General features: G+C 38.0%; 3 protein-coding genes and 1 non-coding gene across 9 annotated transcripts; 2 read left to right on the forward strand and 2 right to left on the reverse strand.

Annotated features, from left to right (window-relative positions):
* Positions 1-7,166: 7,166 nt before the first annotated feature.
* Positions 7,167-11,310, forward strand: LOC121997740 (UDP-glucuronic acid decarboxylase 6). 4 transcript variants are annotated; one of them, XM_042552345.1, is made up of 13 exons: positions 7,167-7,300; positions 7,794-7,893; positions 8,167-8,253; positions 8,639-8,726; positions 9,098-9,189; positions 9,557-9,621; positions 9,708-9,796; positions 9,890-9,967; positions 10,099-10,192; positions 10,306-10,372; positions 10,461-10,524; positions 10,734-10,774; positions 10,911-11,310. In XM_042552345.1, exons 2-13 carry the CDS (start codon positions 7,804-7,806, stop codon positions 11,094-11,096), a joined length of 1,041 nt encoding a protein of 346 aa, XP_042408279.1. In that variant the 5' UTR covers positions 7,167-7,300; positions 7,794-7,803; the 3' UTR covers positions 11,097-11,310. The 4 variants fall into 4 exon arrangements, with proteins under 4 accessions (XP_042408279.1, XP_042408280.1, XP_042408278.1 ...); XM_042552346.1 differs by lacking the exon at positions 7,167-7,300 and adding an exon at positions 7,337-7,461; XM_042552344.1 differs by lacking the exon at positions 7,167-7,300 and adding an exon at positions 7,468-7,607.
* A 430-nt stretch (positions 11,311-11,740) lies between these two features.
* On the forward strand, positions 11,741-11,814 carry TRNAV-AAC. Its single transcript has one exon. It is a non-coding gene; the product is annotated as a tRNA-Val (tRNA).
* A 3,339-nt stretch (positions 11,815-15,153) lies between these two features.
* Positions 15,154-16,129, reverse strand: LOC121997742. The gene has a single exon (XM_042552348.1). It carries the CDS (start codon positions 16,086-16,088, stop codon positions 15,363-15,365), a length of 726 nt encoding a protein of 241 aa, XP_042408282.1. The 5' UTR covers positions 16,089-16,129; the 3' UTR covers positions 15,154-15,362.
* Positions 16,130-17,339: 1,210 nt separating this feature from the next.
* On the reverse strand, positions 17,340-20,253 carry LOC121997739 (actin-101). Of its 3 annotated transcripts, XR_006116363.1 has the most exons (6): positions 20,125-20,253; positions 18,989-19,051; positions 18,501-18,894; positions 17,810-18,423; positions 17,594-17,710; positions 17,340-17,504 (listed from the first exon to the last, which is right to left on the reverse strand). XR_006116363.1 is itself a non-coding variant. In XM_042552342.1 (5 exons), the coding sequence occupies exons 2-5, from the start codon at positions 19,046-19,048 to the stop codon at positions 17,645-17,647; spliced, it is 1,134 nt and encodes a 377-aa protein (XP_042408276.1). In that variant the 5' UTR covers positions 19,049-19,051; positions 20,125-20,253; the 3' UTR covers positions 17,340-17,644. The 3 variants fall into 3 exon arrangements, 2 of the variants coding, with proteins under 2 accessions (XP_042408276.1, XP_042408277.1); XM_042552342.1 differs by having other exon boundaries at positions 17,340-17,710; XM_042552343.1 differs by having other exon boundaries at positions 17,340-17,710; positions 17,805-18,423.
* Between the last annotated feature and the right edge of the window lie 182 nt (positions 20,254-20,435).

The following is a 20,435-nucleotide window of genomic DNA, read 5'->3' on the forward strand; positions in this document are numbered from 1 at the left end:
AACTAGGAGTCTGAGAACAGAGTCACCCGGCTGGCTCCCACGTGCCGCGCGGCCTGTAGGCCGGCTATTAGGGCTTCGTACTCCGCTTCATTATTGGTTGCTCGATAGTCCTGCCGGACGGACAGGTGCATCCGCTCTTCTTGAGGGGAAAGCAACAGGATGCCAATTCCACTTCCGAGCCGAGTGCACATAGCTTCGGGCTCGGGATTTTGCACTTCGGTCACAAAATCTGCCAAGGACTGAGCCTTAATCGCTGAGCGGGGTTGATATTGAATGTCGAACTCACTCAGCTCCGTTGTCCACTTGATGAGCCACCCGGACGCTTCTGGATTCAGGAGCACTCTTCCCAGCGGGTTGTTCGTCATCACGATGATTGTATGCGCTAAGAAATAAGGGTGCAGTCTCCGCGCGGTGAGGATCAAGGCAAAAGTCAATTTCTCGAGACCAGTGTAGCGAACTTCAACATCCTTTAGAATGTGGCTTAAAAAATACACAGGCTGCACTTTGCCATTCGACCTTACTAAAACCGAGCCCACAGTATGCTCGGTCGAAGACAAGTAAATACGGAGCGGCTCTCCTACAGCCGGTTTGGCCAGCATGGGTAAAGAATTGAGATAAATCTTCAGCTCCTCGAACGTCCGATCGCACTCCTCATTCCATTGAAACTTGGTAGCCTTGCGCTGAATCTTGAAAAATGGGAAGCTTCGGTCGGCCGTTCGGGAGATGAATCGTGATAGCGCCGTTATCCGACCGATGAGACGTTGTATTTCTCGAAGATTTCTGGGATGAGGCATATCTTGCAATGCTTTTACCTTGTTGGGGTTCGCTTCTATGCCCCGCTCGGTCACAATATAGCCCAAAAAATGCGCGCCCTTTGCTCCAAACAAGCACTTCTGGGGGTTCAGCTTGACCCCGTATCTCCTCAGTGTCTGGAAAGTTTCTTCCAAATCCGCATAAAGGTCCGTCGCTCGGAAGGATTTGATAAGTATATCGTCCACATATACTTCCAAGTTGCGTCCGATCTGCTCCCGAAATACCTTATTCATCAGCCGCTGATAGGTAGCTCCCGCGTTCTTCAGTCCGAACGACATTACGTTGTAACAGTAAGTGTCGTCTGCAGTGACGAAACTGACTTTCTCTTGGTCTTTTCGGGCGAGCGGCACTTGATGGTAACCCTGATATGCATCCAACATGCATATCAGCTCGCATCTGGTCGTGGAGTCGACCAGTTGATAGATTCAGGACAAGGGGTAGAAATCCTTTGGGCAGGCCTTGTTCAGATCCCGAAAGTCGATGCAGACTCTCCACTTGTTGCCTGGTTTGAAGACCAGCACCACGTTTGCGAGCCAGCTTGGGAATTGTACCTCCCGTATGTGGACGGCCTCCAAGGGCTTCTCTACCTCCGTCTGAATGATGATATTTTGTTCGGCACTGAAGTCCCTCTTCCCTTGCTTTTTAGGTTGTGCATCCGGTCGGACGTGAAGCTCGTGTTGCGCTATGCTCGGCGAGACTCCTGGCAGCTCATGGGTCGACCAAGCGAAAATGTCGCAGTTTTTCTGGAGGCATCCGATCAGCTTCTCTTTCTGACTTGCTTCCAGGTCGGCTACTATGAAAGTTGTGGCCTCCGGTCGGGAAGGGTTGATCTGTACCTCCTCTTTTTCTTCATAAACTAGAGAAGGTGACTTTTCGGTTATAGCGTTTATCTCGACTCGTGGCACTTTTCCGAGCGGATCTAGCCTCGGCTCGGACCATCTCTACGTAGCATCGCCGGGTTGCAAGCTGATCTCCTCAGACCTCCCCAACTTGATCTTCGACCGGGAACTTGATCTTCTGGCAGAAGGTGGAGACAACCGCTCGGAACTCGTTGAGAGTCGGTCGCCCCAGGATAACATTATACGCAGAGGGGGTGTCGACCACGATAAAGTTGGCGGTCCGCGTTCTTCTGAGTGCCTCCTCCCCCAGTGAGATAGCCAGCCGGACTTGTCCGACCGGCAAAACTTCGTTACTGGTGAATCCATAGAGGGGGGTTGTCATCGGCAGCAACTCGGCTCGGTCGATTTGCAATTGGTCAAATGCCTTCCAGAAGATGATATTGACCGAGTTGCCTGTATCAATAAAAATGCGGTGAATAGTGTAGTTAGCTATTACCGCTCGAATGATGAGGGCGTCATCATGCGGGACTTCGACTCCTTCGAGATCCCTAGGCCCAAAGCTGATGTCGGACTCGTTCGCTCGCTCCTGACTGCAGTCAACTGCATGGATCGTGAGCTGCCTTGCATGCGCCTTCCGTGCCCTGTTGGAATCTCCTCCAGTCGGGCCTCCGGCGATGATGTTGATTTCGCCCCTCGAGGCATTTCCTCTGTTCTCTTCCTCCTGAGCGGACGGCTTAGGTCGTTCATGCGACACCCGGGGATTAGCTCTGTGCGGCTGGTGAAGGTGCCGCTTGGGTGATTCTCTGGTTGCCCGCCGCCCGGCCTCTTGGTGCCGATGTCGCCTATCAGGCGATGGGGATCGGCGACGATAACTCCTGGCCACCTGGTTGAAGCGTTGGATGTAGGCCCGAGGCGACTCCCTCGGTCCTTGTTTGATGGTGAATAGGCTGACGCTGGTTTTCTGATAGCGTCTGCTACTCGCGAACTGGTGTAGAAAAGCCGTACGGAACTCCTTGAAGCTTGTTATTGATCCGTCCGGCAGCCTCCGGAACTACCGTTGTGTCGACCCAGAAAGGATGCTGAGGAGCACTCGGCACTTCACCCCATCTGTATATTGATGTAAAGTGGCGGTGTTGTCGAACTTACCCAGATGGTAATCCGGGTCGGTGGTCTCGTTGTATTTTCTGATCGCCGGAGGTGCATAATGCTTTGGTAGTGGGTCTCTCAGGATGACGTCGGAGAACTGTCGATTGATCCGCTCGGGGGATGAATCCATCCGGGGCGCCTTGCCCTTCCTAACGTCTTGGATAGGCGCCTCGTCGGACGATCCCTGGTTGGCTAGGGCCAATTCTGACGGTGTCTAGAATAGTGCTCGATGGAATTGAATAGGGGCGGCTGACGCGTCTCCTGGTGTGTCGGTCTGCCCCTTGTTCTGAGCCCACATAGAATATTGTTCCGGTCAGTCCTCCATTGCCTCTCGGCCTCCAGAGACGGATGCGGCCTGCTGCGTTATCCTTTCTGCTTGAGCCTTCTGTTGTTGCTCAACCATCTTTGCGGCTCGTGCTTGAATGAGTGTTTCGAGCTCCTCGGGAGAGAGCGTTACCAGGAGTTGACGTCCAGCTTCTTCCATCTTTTAGGCTCGGATTCAGGTGCGTTCCCACAGACGACGCCAATTTGATCCTGTCCGAGCGCTGAGTCGACGGACGCTGGGGATGTGGCGCTCTCCGCTGTCCTTTGGTGTTGAGGTGGACCTCCGGCGAACTTGCAAAGAAGCCGAGCCAGGAGGGGTTTCCCGACGACAACCCTCCGACGCTCAAGTCAGGCAACGAAAAAGCAGAGTAACGTTATTGTGGCTACCGTGATCAAGATTGCATACCTTCGTCGAAGTCTGGGGATCCTTATATAGGACCCTGGGGAGGCGCGGGCACGCTTCCCCAAACATACCTCAGTAGGGTTGTGTCCGAAAAGCATGTCTGACGTCATTCCGCAATCGTCCGAGCATGTCCCGGATGTGACGGTGGAAGTTTCCACCATACGATACTCTGTCCGCTCCGGCCGCCGACCATGCTGTTTGTCGGCGGCAAGTGTCTCGAGGATGAAGCTGCCAGCTGTCCTTTTTGTTTTCTAGCGTTTTCACCTGCTTCCGGGCCGAGCGGACATGTCGCTCAGCTCTCTTGGTTTCCAGGAATGCGCCTACCTTGGCCTGGGCGGTGAAGCCCTGCTTCTGTGCTCGGATGGAATTACGCCTTATTGTCATGTGGCTCGGTCGAGCGTTCCGCTCGACCCATAGACTCTACTTGAGCGTCGAAAACCCCGACCCCTGGTCGGGCTGTCTTTCGTTCGGTCCGGGAGACCCTTGGTCGGATGTCCGCTCGGCATGACCTCTGTCCGTTCGACACGATCTTGGGATTGACTTCCTTGACCGTTGACCTCCACGTGTTGTTGACCTCCCGCCAATGAGGATCTCTCGTCTTTATCATCGGATCATAAGTTACTTGTAATCTGACTGAGTTTAGCTTCAAGGAGCTTTGAGTTGACTAATTTGGTGGGTTAATAGGATATATCATATAAGTTACTTGTAAATTGACTATGAGTTTAGCTTGAACGAGCTTTGAGTTGGCTAACTTGGTAAGCTAATTAATAGGATATATCATATTTTTCTTATTTATAAGCATACATAGTTTTTCAAAAATTAATTAATTATTTATTAAATAATAATAATAATAATAATAATAATAATAATAATAATAATAATAATAATAATAAACACATGTTTGAACTGAAGAGGTGGATATCTTACCAGAGTTTGGTGCCACCCCAACTACCCAAGAAAGGACGACTAAGACATGCATCATTTGGAAGGGCACAACTTTCATGAGATGATGAAGCAACCATCACCAAATTGTACCATATTATATATTTGATGTTTATTATATTGTGTTATATAATTAATAAACCTCAAATATATATAAGCAATTATTTGATGTTTGGTATGCTCCTAGAGACCAATATCATAACCGAAATCAAGTTGGGTATGGTCTCCATACATTCGTTTTTAGATGAGAATTAAAATTTGACATCTTACTCAATCAAACCAAATAAGTGCAAGTTTATAGATATACAAATACTTCAGTCCATCAAACATTTTCGATCAAAATTCTTTAATAAAACTAGACTTGGATGATTTTTGAGATTGTCAAAAGTCTAAAAATATTATTTATTATTTGTTTTAGCTCCTAGAGATACTTTAGTATTATGTTAACTTTCTATTTAAATACTTGAGTAAGTCTAGAGACAACATTCTAGTTGAATTTTTTTTTTTTTCCAATGGAAGTATGAAAACAATAAAAGATGACGTTGAACTCCTTTACATTTTAGAAATTCATATGATTTGAAATTAATGTAAGCAAAGCTTCTACGTTGATTAATAAATTATGATCGAAATTTATAAATAGACCTAAAACTATTTGAATTTTTATGAATTTGCAACCACTTTAATAGAGTTTGGAGAAAGCCGATTTATTTTCGGGGTTATGGTACCGTGATAGGTAGATTTACTACCTTAGCGGTTCTCCTAATGTCAATCCTATAGATATGGAGGGAGGTACATGCAGGTACACAGGTCATAGATACATGGTGGGATAAATCTCAGGTTATTAGTTCCTGAGAATCGATTCTTAACTATTATGTCAGAAATATCATTTGTTCATCGTCTATACTATATTTTGGGAGTTATGATGTTATGATAAAATATCAAGAAAATAGAAAGAGAATTTGATGAGAAAAGAGAGAGGGAGATGTTGAGATTGAATGCATTTAAAACATTAAAATTATTTTTAAATTCAAAGGTTTCAAATAAATTGGATGTATTAAAAATCGACGTGTGAAAAGTTAATATTAACTAGAGGGGTAAAAAATGAAAATCAACCAAATTAATGCTCCTTTAATTATTTCAAAATATGTCGTGCATTTTAAAATTTCACAAATCTAAATTGTATTTTTTATTAAAAGTATTTAATGATGATAAGACTAAAAAAATGAACTATATTTGATATTAATTTATAATTTTTATAGATATTAATAGTAGTTCAACTACTAGTTCATGGAAGAAAAAGTTTGCAAAATAATATATTATTTGGTAAATTTTAAAATATGATGCATTAATAAAGTTAACGAACTTTTTAAAGGAGAGATTTATAAATTGGATTAACTAGTCAATTTTTGATCTAATGATCAAATTTAATTTTTTTTATATAAATATGCGTAATTAATTGGTAGTTGAGTTCTTTAATTATGAAAATGACGGATGCTTAATTTGTAATTATCTACTTTAAGCTGAATATTAAGTTAAAATTGAACTGACATAATTAAAATAAAAATAAAAATCAAATAAATTAAAATTTTTTAACCAACTGAACTAAATTTTTTTATAAAAATTAAATAAATCGAACCGATTAAATGTCGATTAATTTAGTTTTCAAATAAATTAATCAAAGAAAATTTTAAAATTAAATTAATTAAATTTAAATTTTATTTAATTAATTAATTATTTTTAAAATAAAAATAATTAAATTAATATTTTTATTAGATTAATTTAATTAAATTATAAATTTTAAAATAGAAGCCCAACTAAATTAATCTAATTAAAACCAAATGCGTCATTTGAAGATTTCACAATCTAAATTATATGTGTCATAAATTCCGTAATATTGTCGAGTAAATATATTTAATGATGATAAGACTTAAAAATAACTAGATTTGATATTAATTTATAATTTTTACAGTGATAATAGCAGTTCAACTACAAACAGTTAAATTGAAGAAAAAGTTTGCAAAATGATATATTATTTGGTAAATTTTAAAATATGATGCATTAATAAAGTTCACGCCAACTTTTTTAAGGACAGCTTTAAGCTTTTTTCGTATAAATATGTGTAATTAATTCGTCGTTGAGTTCTTTAATTATGAAAATGATGGAGGCTTATTTGTAATTATTTTACCTTTAGTGTTGAGTATTCATTTAAAATCGAAATGAATGAATTGAATAAATTAAAAATTTTCAAATCAATTCAACAGATCAAATTTTTCTATATAAACTGAACAAACTGAATAAATTAAATATGGATTAATTTAATTTTCAACCGAATTAATTAAATCAATCAAATTTTAAATAAATAAACTGAACAAACTAAATTAATTAAATATCGGACAATCATGATGGTATCGTGATATGTACTACATCTTTGAGATATGATTTAATCCGTCCGATTGATAAGGGGACATGAGGATACATCATTTTAGGGACAGAGGATCTCACCTCGTCAGGATTAGAGATCCCAATGCTATTCAATTGGCACTAGCCGGTTCAAACGTTAATTAAATTTAAATTTTATTTAATTAATTCCATATTTTATTTTATTAATTATATTTTTTAAAAATAATTAAATTAATATTATTATTTGATTTATTCGATCTATTCAATTTAAAATTTGTAAATTCCGTTGATTCAATACGGTTCATTCGATGTTACGATTGTTGTGTTCACTGGTACTTACCTTTAGTCTCTTAAGAAAACAACTTAAAACCGACGCGCAGCTCGGGTTCTCCGAATCCCTAATCCCATTCCAATTTCTTGTATAATTCTTCAGGTTTAATTCCTCTGGCATCATATATTTTATATATTTTTTTATTGTGATTATTGATGAATGTAATGGAGGTGGATCTGTGAAAAAGTTTGGTGGATCTACTTGCTTGCGTGCGTTCAACGCGTTTTCGTGATTATGATGGCTTGCAGCGATGCATTTTTTAGGTCGAGATCGAGATCTTGTTTGTTATGGGGACGAGTTGTTTCTGGTTATTTGAATCTATATAAGCCTGTGGATCTCGAGGGTTTTTACCAGGAAGAGTAGTGTGTAAGAAAAAAAAAAGATTTTGATTGTTAAACTGAGTGTGTAGGTACTTGTTTTTCTTTGCTGCAGAAAATTTAATATTCAAGTGTTTTGAATTTCTTTCTTCTCTATTTGGGTTTCTTAACTTCTCACGTATTTTCATGCTACTTATCATTGATTGCGGGATCATCGCATTGTTATTGTTCCTTTTCTTTGGAATCTCATTGAATGAGATCTGGAACATGTGGTGCAGGATCTGAGGAATGGCGACGGAAGCAGCAAATGGGAATAGCCATGCGGGGGCAAAGCCACCTCCGACCCCTTCCCCTCTTCGCAGTTCAAAATTTTTGCAGGTTACCCTTTTTGTTCTTAGAATTGGTTAATGATTGATCTGGATCGCTGTTGCATGGTTATCTGGAAGCTTGCTTATTTCTGTTTTTAAGATAGTATAAGACAGATCTTCAATAAAGCACGAGTATAACGTATTCATAGTATTTGATTGTTTTTTAGTAAGCTTCCTTTATTTTTGAGAAAAATGACGACTACATACTTTCTGGTTTCTTAGATCTTCTTTCTCACTATATTGTAGTAAAAATTGAAGTTGATTTTAACCTTCTCCTGGGCAGTCCAATATGCGGGTCTTAGTGACAGGTGGAGCTGGTTTCATTGGATCTCATTTGGTTGACAAACTGATGGAGAATGAGAAGAATGAGGTATGTGTCTGGTCTACTTCACCCATCACCTTGTCTTAGTCTTCTCTAATAACACTAGAAGACCAGCAGAAATGTGAAAACCTACTATCAGATAAAAGGAATCGTGAAACATTGTGTTGTGAAAGTAGTTCCTCATTCAGTGATTCTAATCTTTCACACAAATGATACCTTCAATAAATCTTATACTCTTCTCATGCACTACTTTATGTTTCATTCACTCTTATCTTTGAACTTTTGGATGTAAACAAAACAGCCCAATAAAAAATACAAATTTATTTTGATATCAAAACACTGATGTTTTATTGACTCTTAACAAATTTTCTCACTATTCTGTTTTCTTACTCTATTTGGTTTATCTGTGTATTTTCTTATGTGTTGCTGTCAGGTAATTGTTGCCGACAATTATTTCACTGGTTCCAAGGATAATCTTAGAAAATGGATTGGTCATCCAAGATTTGAGCTGATCCGACATGGTAAATTTCAACTATACGAGTAATAATTAAAGCAGTCTGATTGAGAATTTGCTTTATAACTTTTATAGTCCATTCTATTTGTAGTGATATAGCCTTGTGTATTGTGTAAGTCAGCACTAAGATCCATGTAGCAGATCTCAAAGAGTGAAGACTAATAGATCTTGTTCTTGTTATTATTATGCTCCAGTCTGTTTAATGCTTTCTAGAGTTATCGTGTTTCATTCATAGACATTTGTTGATAATAGCATAATTTACAAGGTCGATGTCCTAAGATTATCTTTGGCAATTATATATGATTAACTTATGCAAGACAAGAATTTGTTGAGATGTTACGGAACTTTGCCTTTTATTTTTCTCATCTGCTTTAACAGATATCACGGAGCCCCTATTGGTGGAGGTTGACCAGATATATCACTTGGCTTGCCCTGCTTCACCAATTTTCTATAAGCACAATCCTGTGAAGGTATGCTTCCAACAGGTTCTCAGGAACAAGTTGATAGCAACATCAGTAATACACGCTTATAAGTTAGTGGCGCCAATGTTTATTCTTTCAAGTTTTACATGTGTCATTATTCTTTTCTAGGGATAAGTAAATTTCACTGTCTCTAGAATTTACATATCAAAATACTATCACAGTTATATATGCTATAATGGTTATTGACATTTTTTTAATGATCTAGGATGCATTTGGTAACATTTGAAATTAAAGCACTGGTACTCTGTTTTATTTCATGAATCTGATTAATCTTTCTAGTGTGTGCATGCTACTGTTGTTTGAATTCTGTTCTTCTTACTTGTGGTTAGTAAGCCTAATTGAGATAATGTCACAGACGATTAAAACAAATGTTATTGGCACATTGAATATGTTGGGGCTTGCAAAGCGAGTGGGTGCAAGGTATGATAACGACTTTTACTTGACTAGTTGAGTATCAGAGGTGCATGAATGACATTTACCTTCAAATTTTGATCCTACACTTTAAGGATTTTATTGACATCAACCTCTGAGGTGTATGGTGATCCGCTGCAACATCCTCAGACGGAGGAGTACTGGGGAAATGTTAACCCAATTGGTATTTTCTTTTATTTGCAAATAGTTATTTAATGTCTACGTCAACAATCAAAAGCTTCTTTTTTTTGTGATAGCATACCTCTTATACTTTCAGGAGTCCGGAGCTGCTATGATGAAGGGAAGCGAGTGGCAGAGACCTTGATGTTTGATTATCACCGGCAGCATGGCATAGGTGTGTGTGGTTATTAAATTGGCTGGATCACTTATTTTGTGCCAGTCTTTCGCTGGTATTTAATCAAAAAAAAAAAGGTTGAGGCTAGTTCTTAATCCATTCTGTACATTTTGGATTGATGCTCTTGTCAGAGATCCGGATTGCTAGAATCTTCAACACCTATGGACCACGCATGAACATTGATGATGGTCGTGTCGTCAGTAACTTCATCGCCCAAGCACTTCGGTAATCTCAATGATCTCCTCAACCAATGAATTGGATATCCTTTCATGATTTTCTCAGCGAATGAACTGCATATCCTTAATCTGTAATCACTTATCCGTTAATGTTTCTTCTAGTGGTGAGCCATTGACAGTCCAAGCCCCTGGAACACAGACTCGAAGTTTCTGTTACGTCTCTGACATGGTAAAACTGATTGCTTCTTTTATTTGAGTTTTATGTAAGGTCTTTGCTGGTCATCTTAAACTTAACATTTCTGACATACCACCATAAGGTTGATGGACTTATTCGGCTGATGGAAGGAGAAAACACAGGCCCTATTAACATTGGAAACCCTGGTAATTCCATTGGCTCACTTGTAATATCATGATGGACCTTAGTAACATAGTTATTCATTGAGGAAGCGTTCATCTGTTACCTCTAAGTTGTATGGACTTTTGAGTTTATTGCCCTTCCCTCATTATCAATATAAGTTGATGATGGGGCGATTTTATCATTATGATCACAACCTTCATCATAGTCCCTGACGTAACTTCCAAATGTGCAGGTGAATTTACAATGATGGAACTTGCTGAGATTGTTAAGGAGGTAAATCTGTGTCTTTGATTCCTTTCTCCCTTCCCCTTCAAATAGGATGAACAAACAATTGAATGGAACTTTTTCATGTGATTGGAGAACATTTAGAAGTCATTTAATCAGGAACAAATTCTACTCTTTTTTGCAGTTAGTCGAGCCATCGGTGACAATTAAAAATGTCGAGAACACACCTGATGATCCTCGCCAGCGGAAGCCTGACATCACGAAAGCAAAGCAAGTTCTTGGATGGGCTCCCAAGGTTACTCTGCGAGAGGGTCTGCCCTTAATGGAAGAAGATTTCAGGAAAAGGCTTGGTGTGCCAAAGAAAGCATGAGTCTACTATCTACATTATGTCCAACTATGTCTTATAAGTTGAATGTTCTTGTCAATCATGTCGAAGGTGTGCCCTGAAAGTATTTGAGAAAGAATTTTTTTTATCCCCTAGAGTTGGCGAGGTTAAAGGTTTCCCAGAACTTGTTTGAACATGGTTCTTTACCCTAATGGTCATAATAGAGAATAATGATCAATTTGATCTTTGCTCTAGTCAATTGCTTCTCTCACTTGTGCTGAATGTGAATGCGTAGAGATGAAAAAAAAAAAAGCTAACCTCAGTGTATTTAGGGTGACCGTATTATCGATCGATTTCTCAATCTTGTTCGAGTCTACTATGGATAATACTTAGTTGCACACCCTGTAAGATAGTGATTTGCTGTTTTTTTTTATCAGAATGTATCATCAACAACCACATTTTGTTAACTTTGATGAGATATTCCTATCATCTATCCAATTTCTTGCGTTTTATACCTTGACCTTAATAGTTCAGTTTATTTATTTATTCTGTCTTTCACAACACGTTGATGCAATAGAAGTTAAAGTACCACTGTTTTTTTTAAAAAAATATATATATATATTACTTTGATTATTTTAGTTTATAAGTTATTAAGAAGGATTATAAATATGCTTGCTACATGAAGACATGGTGTCGTGGTGTAGTTGGTTATCACGTCAGTCTAACACACTGAAGGTCTCCGGTTCGAGTCCGGGCGACGCCAATTAACTTTTTTTATTCGCTTTATTTCCACTGTAGGATCATGACCTTCGATGCAACCGACGGCTAAGATTGAACAGATTTTTGCGACCTTTGGCTCGCTCTGCACTCAATTGCTGCTTCACCGTTGATTGCTTTAAATTGAGTATAAATGAACGGGTTATGATTGGTCTACTGGCGAGTACCACGGATTGCAATTTAAAGTAATCTATGTCCGTCTATTTATGATGATCCAACGGTTAATAAAAATTATCAGAAGCACGCGTACGTAACGCTTAATTATTAAACCGGCCGGTAAAGAAGCTGCCGGCTCAAGTCTCAACCAGACCGGAGGCGGAAAAAAAATAAAAAAACCTTTAATATTTTTTAAAAATTAATATAATTTTTATATAAAATTTAATTATTATTTTTAATGCAAAAATAATAATTAAAATTTTATATTAGAATTTTTTTAATTGATAAATTATTTAAATTTTTTAGATATTGGTGGAGGTAAATAAAATTTTATTAATTTTAATTTTGAAAACTTTCTTTCAAACTTTATCCCTGCATTAAAATTTTTTTAATAAGATTTAGTATGCCAAATCTTAATTTTAATTTTGAATTTATTGTTATTTTTTTTCTATAATATTATTTTCTAATGAAAATTTTATTAATTTTTCATTTGTATCACTGCGAGAAAGGAGAATAGTATGAGTTCACAGAGTGAGTAAAAGCACACCAATAAGAGAAGAAAATAGTACAAGATCATCAATTATTAATTTTTCATTTGTATCACTACGAGAAAGGAGAATAGTATGAGTTCACAGAGTGAGTAAAAGCACACCAATAAGAGAAGAAAATAGTACAAGATCATCAATACATATGAGGGTCAGAGGGTGCACTGTTTTTTCTCAAGATCAATGCGGTAAAAAATAATCCATTAAATTTTAAAAATAAGATATACAATTAAAAAAAATTAATAATGAATAAAATTAGAATAATTATAATTAAAAATTAATTTTTAAAATTAATCTAAAATGGTGAATATTTTTATAAAAATATTAAAAAATAAAAATTATGTGCCCTAATTTTATTGGAACTAGGCATAGGCCTAGCTTGATCCGGCACTGCAGCGTCTGCCCTGAGAAGAAGAGTCTCTTGGTCGGTGAAGGCCGGCCTCCAGTAGTCCAGTTCCTGGTCGGCCACATTAGCATTACCTCAAGCACCCCCAATTCCATATTTGATGATATCCCAGAGGATTTATCATCTGGTTTGATTACGGTGGTTTTCTTTTGCTCCAGATGTTGGAGCTGGCAGGGAACGCGGCGCGGGAGAACAATAAGAACCGCATGTTGCTGGCCATCAGTAACTAGGGCGGTAAATGAGCTGCATTCAACCGAGGGTATTCAAATTTATTTGATAAGATAATCGATTTAAATCGAATTTAAAATGAATCAAACTTTAAAAATAATTATTCAAGTTTAACTTAATTTATTTTGTATGAATTTGAATTTAGTTCGTTTAGATGTTATTAAACTCTCAATTCATATTTTGTTTGAACTTATTTGAGCTTGATTCGTTTAGATATTATCGAACTCTCAATTTAAACTTAAACTTCGCAACGAAACACATATGTGTTCAAATTTATTTATTTATTTTAACGAGTTATTTAAATTTATTTATTTAATTAATCTTATGTATATTGAATAAACATAAACAAATTCTTAGGAGCTAGGAAAGCTCCTTGTGTATTGAATGAATATAAACAAATTCTTAGGAGCTGGGAAAGCTCCTCTGTGGCGTCAGGATCGCCCATGGCAGGCTGCTGCCTAACATCAACCGGGTTCTCCTGCCCAAGAAGACCGCAGGGAAGGATCTCAAGTCTCCTTCCAAACCTGCCGCCAAGTCTCCAAAGAACGCTTTGATCTAGTAGCTTCTGTGGCAAAGTTAGCTCCTTTTTGGCTCTTTTTTGGAAGAACATGCGGGATGATCCTACCTAACCGAACAAAATTTTTGACTTGTGGAATTTTGTTCGACTTGCAAATACTTGCTGTTTTGCAAGATGATCAGTTTGATTATTTCTTTCTCCCCTCGGATGTTTAATTTCTTAACCAATATTACAAGTGCAAAAAGCATAATTTCAGAGAAGAAAGACCTCCAAATTGTGGCATTCAGCAGTATTATTAGATATGCAGATAGTGGACTGTGAACTGCGGATGACTAAAAGAAACACTACCATGCAATCAACAAGTGTTCAGATTCCAAACAAGCATTTTGGCTGATTTACTTTGAAACTTTAATATATACACACAAACTATCATTTCTTTTTCGCCAATTGTATACATACATGTTTCTTCTTATTTCAATTGGAGCATGTCCGATGGAAGAACATGAGGGATGATCCTTCCTAACCGAACAAAATTTTTGACTTGTGGAATTTAGTTCGACTTGCAAATACTTGCTGTTTTGCAAGATGATCAGTTTGATTATTTCTTACCCCCCTCGGATGTTTAATTTCTTAACTAATATTACAAGTTCAAAAAGCATAATTTCAGAGAAGAAAGACCTCCAAATTGTGGCATTCAGCAGTATTATTAGATATGCAGATAGTGGACTGTGAACTGCGGATGACTAAAAGAAACACTACCATGCAATCAATTAGTGTTCAGATTCCAAACAAGTATTTTGGCTGATTTACTTTGAAACTTTAATATATACACAAAAACTATCATTTCTTTTTCGCCAATTGTATACATACATGTTTCTTCTTATTTCAATTGGAGCATGTCCGATAAATTTTATGCCCAAGTACGCAAAATTAACAAGCCGTGTCATATGTAAACAAGATGAACATTCTTTGTGCATATAGAAAAAGGAAATTCAAGTATAAGCTACAACTGGAACAGTTTGAAAACATAATACTATACAGAGCCTCATTCTGATAGGGATATATCTTTTGCAAAAGTACAATCTAGTATGAACCAAACAAATGCAAAATGAAGAGTGAAACTATTTAACATTAATCGAATCATATTCATGATCAGCACTCCTCCCATCCTTGCCTATATATATAACCTTTTGATGTTTATCAGAACTCTTACTACCCGGCCACAGAAATGCTTAAATCCTATTTCCAAATGATGAAGCACAAACTAAGGATCTATTGCTAAGCTTAGTTGAGACTGAGTTTGTCACGCATGCCCATGTCCAACTGATTAATAATTAAGCATAGTATGAAAAAGACAAGACTATTAATCTCAATGAGTTCAGAGTTTTCAACAATGATCATCTATGTATCTATAAGAGAGAGAACATTGTAAACATAGAATATGCAACATTAAATTGCACAAGTAGGAATGACTTCAACATGAATTTTTGGAGTCCAGTATATGGTGACGAGAAAAAACATCAAATTCACCACAAAGTATGTTATAGATCCAACCCATGGGGAGTTTTCAACACAAGCTTACTTTATTGGCCACCAAAGATCATCCAGATACAGCACAACTTCTTTGATTTACGCTTAATGTTAAAAACATGCCATAAGAACAAAAACCTCATTCGTGTTGTTTATTTCTCATTACCTTGATGTAGAGATTGACCTTTGAGAGAATTTCGATGGAGAACCCTTCCCGCTGCATTTCCGATCGATTCCACTACATTCCCACTAATCAAGTCCTTGAGTCCTGAATTCCCGACCACGTCGACCTTTGTCTTGCTCTTTTCCTCTTCCTCATGGACGACCTGTTTCCTCCCTCGCTGCTGCGGTGGAACCAACTCGTGGTGAAACCCGTGAATGTACTCAAGCGAGTAGCCATCGTCCTCATCGAATAACATGATGTGTCCGTGCCACTGCCATAGCCGATACTCTGAGTCGGGCTCCTCGTGGACGCCGACACAAATGTTGTGATCGCCGATGGCCACAGACTGGCCGGAGTTCACCTTGAGAGCCTCGAAACCGTTGCCAGTTTCGATGATCCGCAAGATCTCCCTCTCCAACTTGCTCTCCTCCTTCGCGAGCAGCCGGCGGTTCTTCCACCCCTCACCTCGGTGCTCCATCATGTCCTCCTCCTCGTTGTCGTCCTCCTCTTCTTCGTCTCCCTCATCATCGAGGCCGCTGCCTCCGTTGCGGAGGAGGAAGTCGACGACGTTTTGGGGAAGCAACGAGTTGGTGCCCAGGTACGGCGGGCGAAGCTGGAGACCGGCGAGTAGAAGGTCGATGTCATCGTTCGAAGAGGCGTCAGCCCCGTCGGAAGAAGCGGCGGCGTTGGCGGCCATGTTAGGGTTGGAAGCCATCAGCGAGGAATAAACTGGGGAGGGGAAAACGATAGGATTCCGGCCAAGGGTTAGGGTTTTATAGGATAAGGAAAGGCAAAGGAAATAATCGATCATTTCTTATCAAACGCACGTGCAAAGAACGTGCGTTTAAACTAAGAAATACATTTTAAAAAACAAAATATGATTTGTATAATAACTTTAAATTTAACTTTTAGACTAATTAAATCCATCCGAATAATAATGTCGAAGCTTTTTTAACAGTTAGTTGGAAAAAAATTTCAATTATAACTTCAATCTTACATAATTTTTATATGTAGTCTCATATCTAAAAATTTTTATTTTCACTCTATAAAAAATATTTTACTTCAACTCTCTCGACTCTCATAAAGACATAGTTATTTAATTATTTTTCATATTTTTTAAGTATAAAAAATTATATAATTTCTATTAAATTTAGTATTTTAAACTATAATCGAGTTATTTTTTATCAAAATTATCTCTCATATTTTTTTAGGTAAAAAAAATCTAAAAATTAGTAAAATTATGATTAAATTCAGCACTTTAAACTATAACCGAGTATATTTTCTATCAAATCAAGTACGATTTTTTTTCTGCTTAATATAATTCCTCATAAATTTAGCATCATTTTAAGAAAATTTAATATATTTTTTATCTAATTGAACATCATTTAAAGATCAATATATTTTAATTCAATTGAGGTGGAAAAAAATATATTTAATGTGATATAAAATATACTAGATTTTAATTTAATATCTTGAATTTAAGAGAACTTATACATATTTTTGACTTTTTTATTCAAAAAAATATGAGAAATAATTTCACATATTTTTTATTTTTTTATTTAAAAAATATGAGGAATAATTGTATAAATTCATGTTGATTATGTTTAATTAAGAAGTGAAAAGAAAATTCTTTAAATATTAAAATTATATGTAAAATTTAAGTTATGATTAATTACTGGATGCTAAGTCTCCATTCTCATAGTATCTAATTCCTCTTGTCAACTCTATAAAAATTTCCTATCGACCACCGTTAAAAAAAGTTCTAATCCGCCAAAACTGGGTTATCACTTATCAATTTCTTTATATCAGTTGAAACACAAAATTCTGCTGTTGATGTTGAACATCGAAAGAACTCCAAGCAATATAGAATAACAAATCATGGAGATTAGTGTTTCCCGAGTGCAAAGTAAATCATCTGAATGCGGTAAATTTTTGGCAAATTTGTGAAACCAGAAAAGAAACTTCATTTGGGTGATAAAAATAGTAGCTGATAAAACCAAATAATACATCATTACATGAATACAAGTAAATAATCTCTGGACCAGTCCTCAAACCAGGACATAGACACTAAGTTGATACATATTGTTCACATTTACTGCACACATCTGCAGCCTCCTTGAAGAAACGACGCCTAAAGAAGAAACCTTCTTAACAACCAAATTTAACAGTGAAAAGGCATCACAATCACTAACATGATTCAATCCCAGGAAAGGCAAATACCAGATTGAACAAGCCGGAAAAAAACTCCCCAGAGATGGGTCATGCATGAGCTTAGAAGCATTTCCGGTGAACGATTGATGGACCAGATTCCTCGTACTCTCCCTTGGTAATCCACATCTGCAGATTGAGAAATGCAATCGACAATTATGAATAACTGTGTATATATACAGATAACAATATGGAATGGCAATACAACTAATGAATAGCGAACTTCACCTGCTGGAAAGTGCTGAGGGAAGCAAGGATGGAGCCTCCAATCCAGACACTGTACTTTCGCTCCGGTGGGGCGACCACCTTAATCTTCATGCTGCTCGGTGCAAGTGCTGTGATCTCCTTGCTCATTCGGTCGGCAATACCAGGGAACATGGTGGATCCACCGCTGAGAACAATATTGCCATATAGATCTTTCCTGATATCCACATCACACTTCATGATAGAATTGTATGTTGTCTCGTGAATTCCAGCAGCTTCCATGCCTATTAAGGATGGCTGGAAAAGGACCTCTGGGCATCTGAACCTCTCAGCGCCAATGGTGATAACCTGGCCGTCAGGAAGTTCATAGCTTTTCTCAACAGCTGAGCTAGTCTTCGCAGTCTCAAGCTCTTGTTCATAATCAAGAGCGACATAGGCAAGCTTCTCTTTAATGTCCCTTACAATTTCCCGCTCAGCTGTGGTGGTGAATGAATATCCTCTCTCAGTCAGGATCTTCATTAGGCAATCAGTTAGATCTCGGCCAGCAAGATCCAGACGAAGAATAGCATGAGGAAGAGCATATCCTTCATATATAGGAACAGTGTGGCTTACACCATCGCCAGAATCAAGCACAATACCTGAGAGTAAGTGTCATAGGCATCTTAGTTGAAATGAGATTAGTATCAACAGAAATCAATAATGAGAATATACTAACCAGTTGTACGACCACTGGCATAGAGGGACAGAACAGCCTGAATAGCAACATACATAGCAGGTACATTAAAAGTCTCAAACATAATCTGGGTCATCTTTTCCCTGTTTGCCTTTGGATTGAGAGGGGCTTCAGTGAGTAAAATAGGATGCTCCTCAGGAGCAACACGAAGCTCATTATAGAAGGTGTGATGCCAGATCTTTTCCATGTCATCCCAGTTGCTGACAATTCCATGCTCAATGGGATATTTCAATGTGAGAATACCTCTCTTTGATTGTGCTTCATCACCAACATAGGCATCTTTCTGGCCCATCCCAACCATAACACCTGTGTGGCGAGGTCGGCCGACAATACTTGGGAAGACTGCCCTAGGTGCGTCATCACCAGCAAATCCGGCCTTTTGACATATAGGAGAGGAGTCATTTCCATTCATAAATCAATTGAAGCAAGTAAAAGGTAGGAATGCTAATCTTCAATGAGAAAAAACTGACCTTGACCATTCCAGTCCCATTGTCACACACAAGGGGCTGAATATCCTCAGCATCGGCCATTTTCTATATACATAAACAATGAAATAAGAGAATCTTATGTTAAGTTGTTAACCCAATTCCAAATTGCTAATTTTGTTCACATTATGAAAGAAAACGAACATATTTAAAAAATAAACTTGTTAGAATCTTATGAGATGATCTAAAAGAAGTTTAAAGATGAAAACAATTGGATAGATGGATCAAAGAAAGAAATAGTAATTTTTATGGTTCTTTAGCAGATCTACCACTGAAGTCAAATTGCACAAAAAGCTAGCAGGGCAAAACAGACTTTACAAGTATCCATTTGACCGCTTAAGAAAATGATACATTATTCAAAAATCAGTGATTGCTGAATAAATTAAAAATACCCAATCACGAATTCTTCGGCAAGAAAATCAAAAAACGAGACAAATTCCACATTTAGAAATATCAAGTTCAGAGGCATGGGTTCATACGACAAAAACTAAGGTGCGAACTTCTAGAGGGGATTTATAACAGTAAAAGAAACAACATTTATCTTATAGGACGCTAAATTCGAGCATCCGTTAAGCTAAAGTTGCACAAGTTCAGATCCCTACAGAGGCGCCGTAAAAAATGGAAACAAATGACAGAATGGGAAATGGAACATGAAAAATTGACCCCAACTCGTGTATTTCTTACACAAATTCCAGTGGCATTCACAGACTTTACAGACGATAGAAAACTGGCATCAACTTAGTAACACTACTAATTGGTTGCAAAGAACCTACGTTAGATCAAAGCAGACTTAAACTTCCAGAAAATTGAAACGACTGCAGAAATAAAGTAGGCCAGACGATCTTTCTCGAAACATAGCACGGAAAAATAAGATGAAAAAGAAAACTTCTTTGGGTACTCAAAACACAACCGATCAATCCGGATCACAGTATCTGAACTAAAGGGTCAAAGTTGAACTAGATCAAACCAGGAAATAGCATTCAGGCAACCCAGATCTTCACATTCACTGACCTAAGCAGCCAGTTCCCAGATCCTGGCAACGCTTGCGACAAACAAGTAAAAGGCAACCAAAAAAAATAAAAATAGATCGAGAGCAAGAAGATCTGCAGATGAGGACTTACCTAACCAACGACGGCGATCTGCGCGAAATCCGAGCTTGAGGAGAGATCGGGATAAGGCTTTGGTGTAGAGAGGGAGAGCTCTCTTCGCCAAAACCAAGATAGGGCAAGAGTGGTGAGCAAGTAGGTGCCTTTTTTATATTCTCCGAAGCGACTAAACCAGCTTAATTAGGCCGTGCTTGGACCGACCTTACTCGGGCCGGCCCATGAAAAGCAATTCATTAGAGAAAATTTCATTTCACTCCTAAAAAAACTTTGTATTACAAATATGCACTCCTAAATTTTTAACATAAAATAAACGCTCTCATGAGTTT

Source organism: Zingiber officinale, chromosome 6A (genome assembly GCF_018446385.1).
Source record: "Zingiber officinale cultivar Zhangliang chromosome 6A, Zo_v1.1, whole genome shotgun sequence".
Taxonomy (NCBI): Eukaryota; Viridiplantae; Streptophyta; class Magnoliopsida; order Zingiberales; family Zingiberaceae; genus Zingiber; species Zingiber officinale.

What these genes read in the sequence shown, in the direction of transcription:
- LOC121997740 (XM_042552345.1), top strand. Translation starts at nt 7,804, where the DNA reads ATGGCGACGGAAGCAGCAAATGGGAATAGCCATGCGGGGGCAAAGCCA. An exon ending in ATTTGAGCTGATCCGACATG is followed by an intron (nt 8,727 to 9,097) that starts GTAAATTTCAAC and finishes CTGCTTTAACAG; the next exon opens with ATATCACGGAGCCCCTATTG. An exon ending in GCAAAGCGAGTGGGTGCAAG is followed by an intron (nt 9,622 to 9,707) that starts GTATGATAACGA and finishes CTACACTTTAAG; the next exon opens with GATTTTATTGACATCAACCT.
- LOC121997742 (XM_042552348.1), bottom strand. Translation starts at nt 16,088, where the DNA reads ATGGCTTCCAACCCTAACATGGCCGCCAACGCCGCCGCTTCTTCCGAC.
- LOC121997739 (XM_042552343.1), bottom strand. Translation starts at nt 19,048, where the DNA reads ATGGCCGATGCTGAGGATATTCAGCCCCTTGTGTGTGACAATGGGACT. An exon ending in TGCCAGTGGTCGTACAACTG is followed by an intron (nt 18,424 to 18,500) that starts GTTAGTATATTC and finishes ACTTACTCTCAG; the next exon opens with GTATTGTGCTTGATTCTGGC. An exon ending in AGCACTTTCCAGCAGGTGAA is followed by an intron (nt 17,711 to 17,804) that starts GTTCGCTATTCA and finishes CTCAATCTGCAG; the next exon opens with ATGTGGATTACCAAGGGAGA.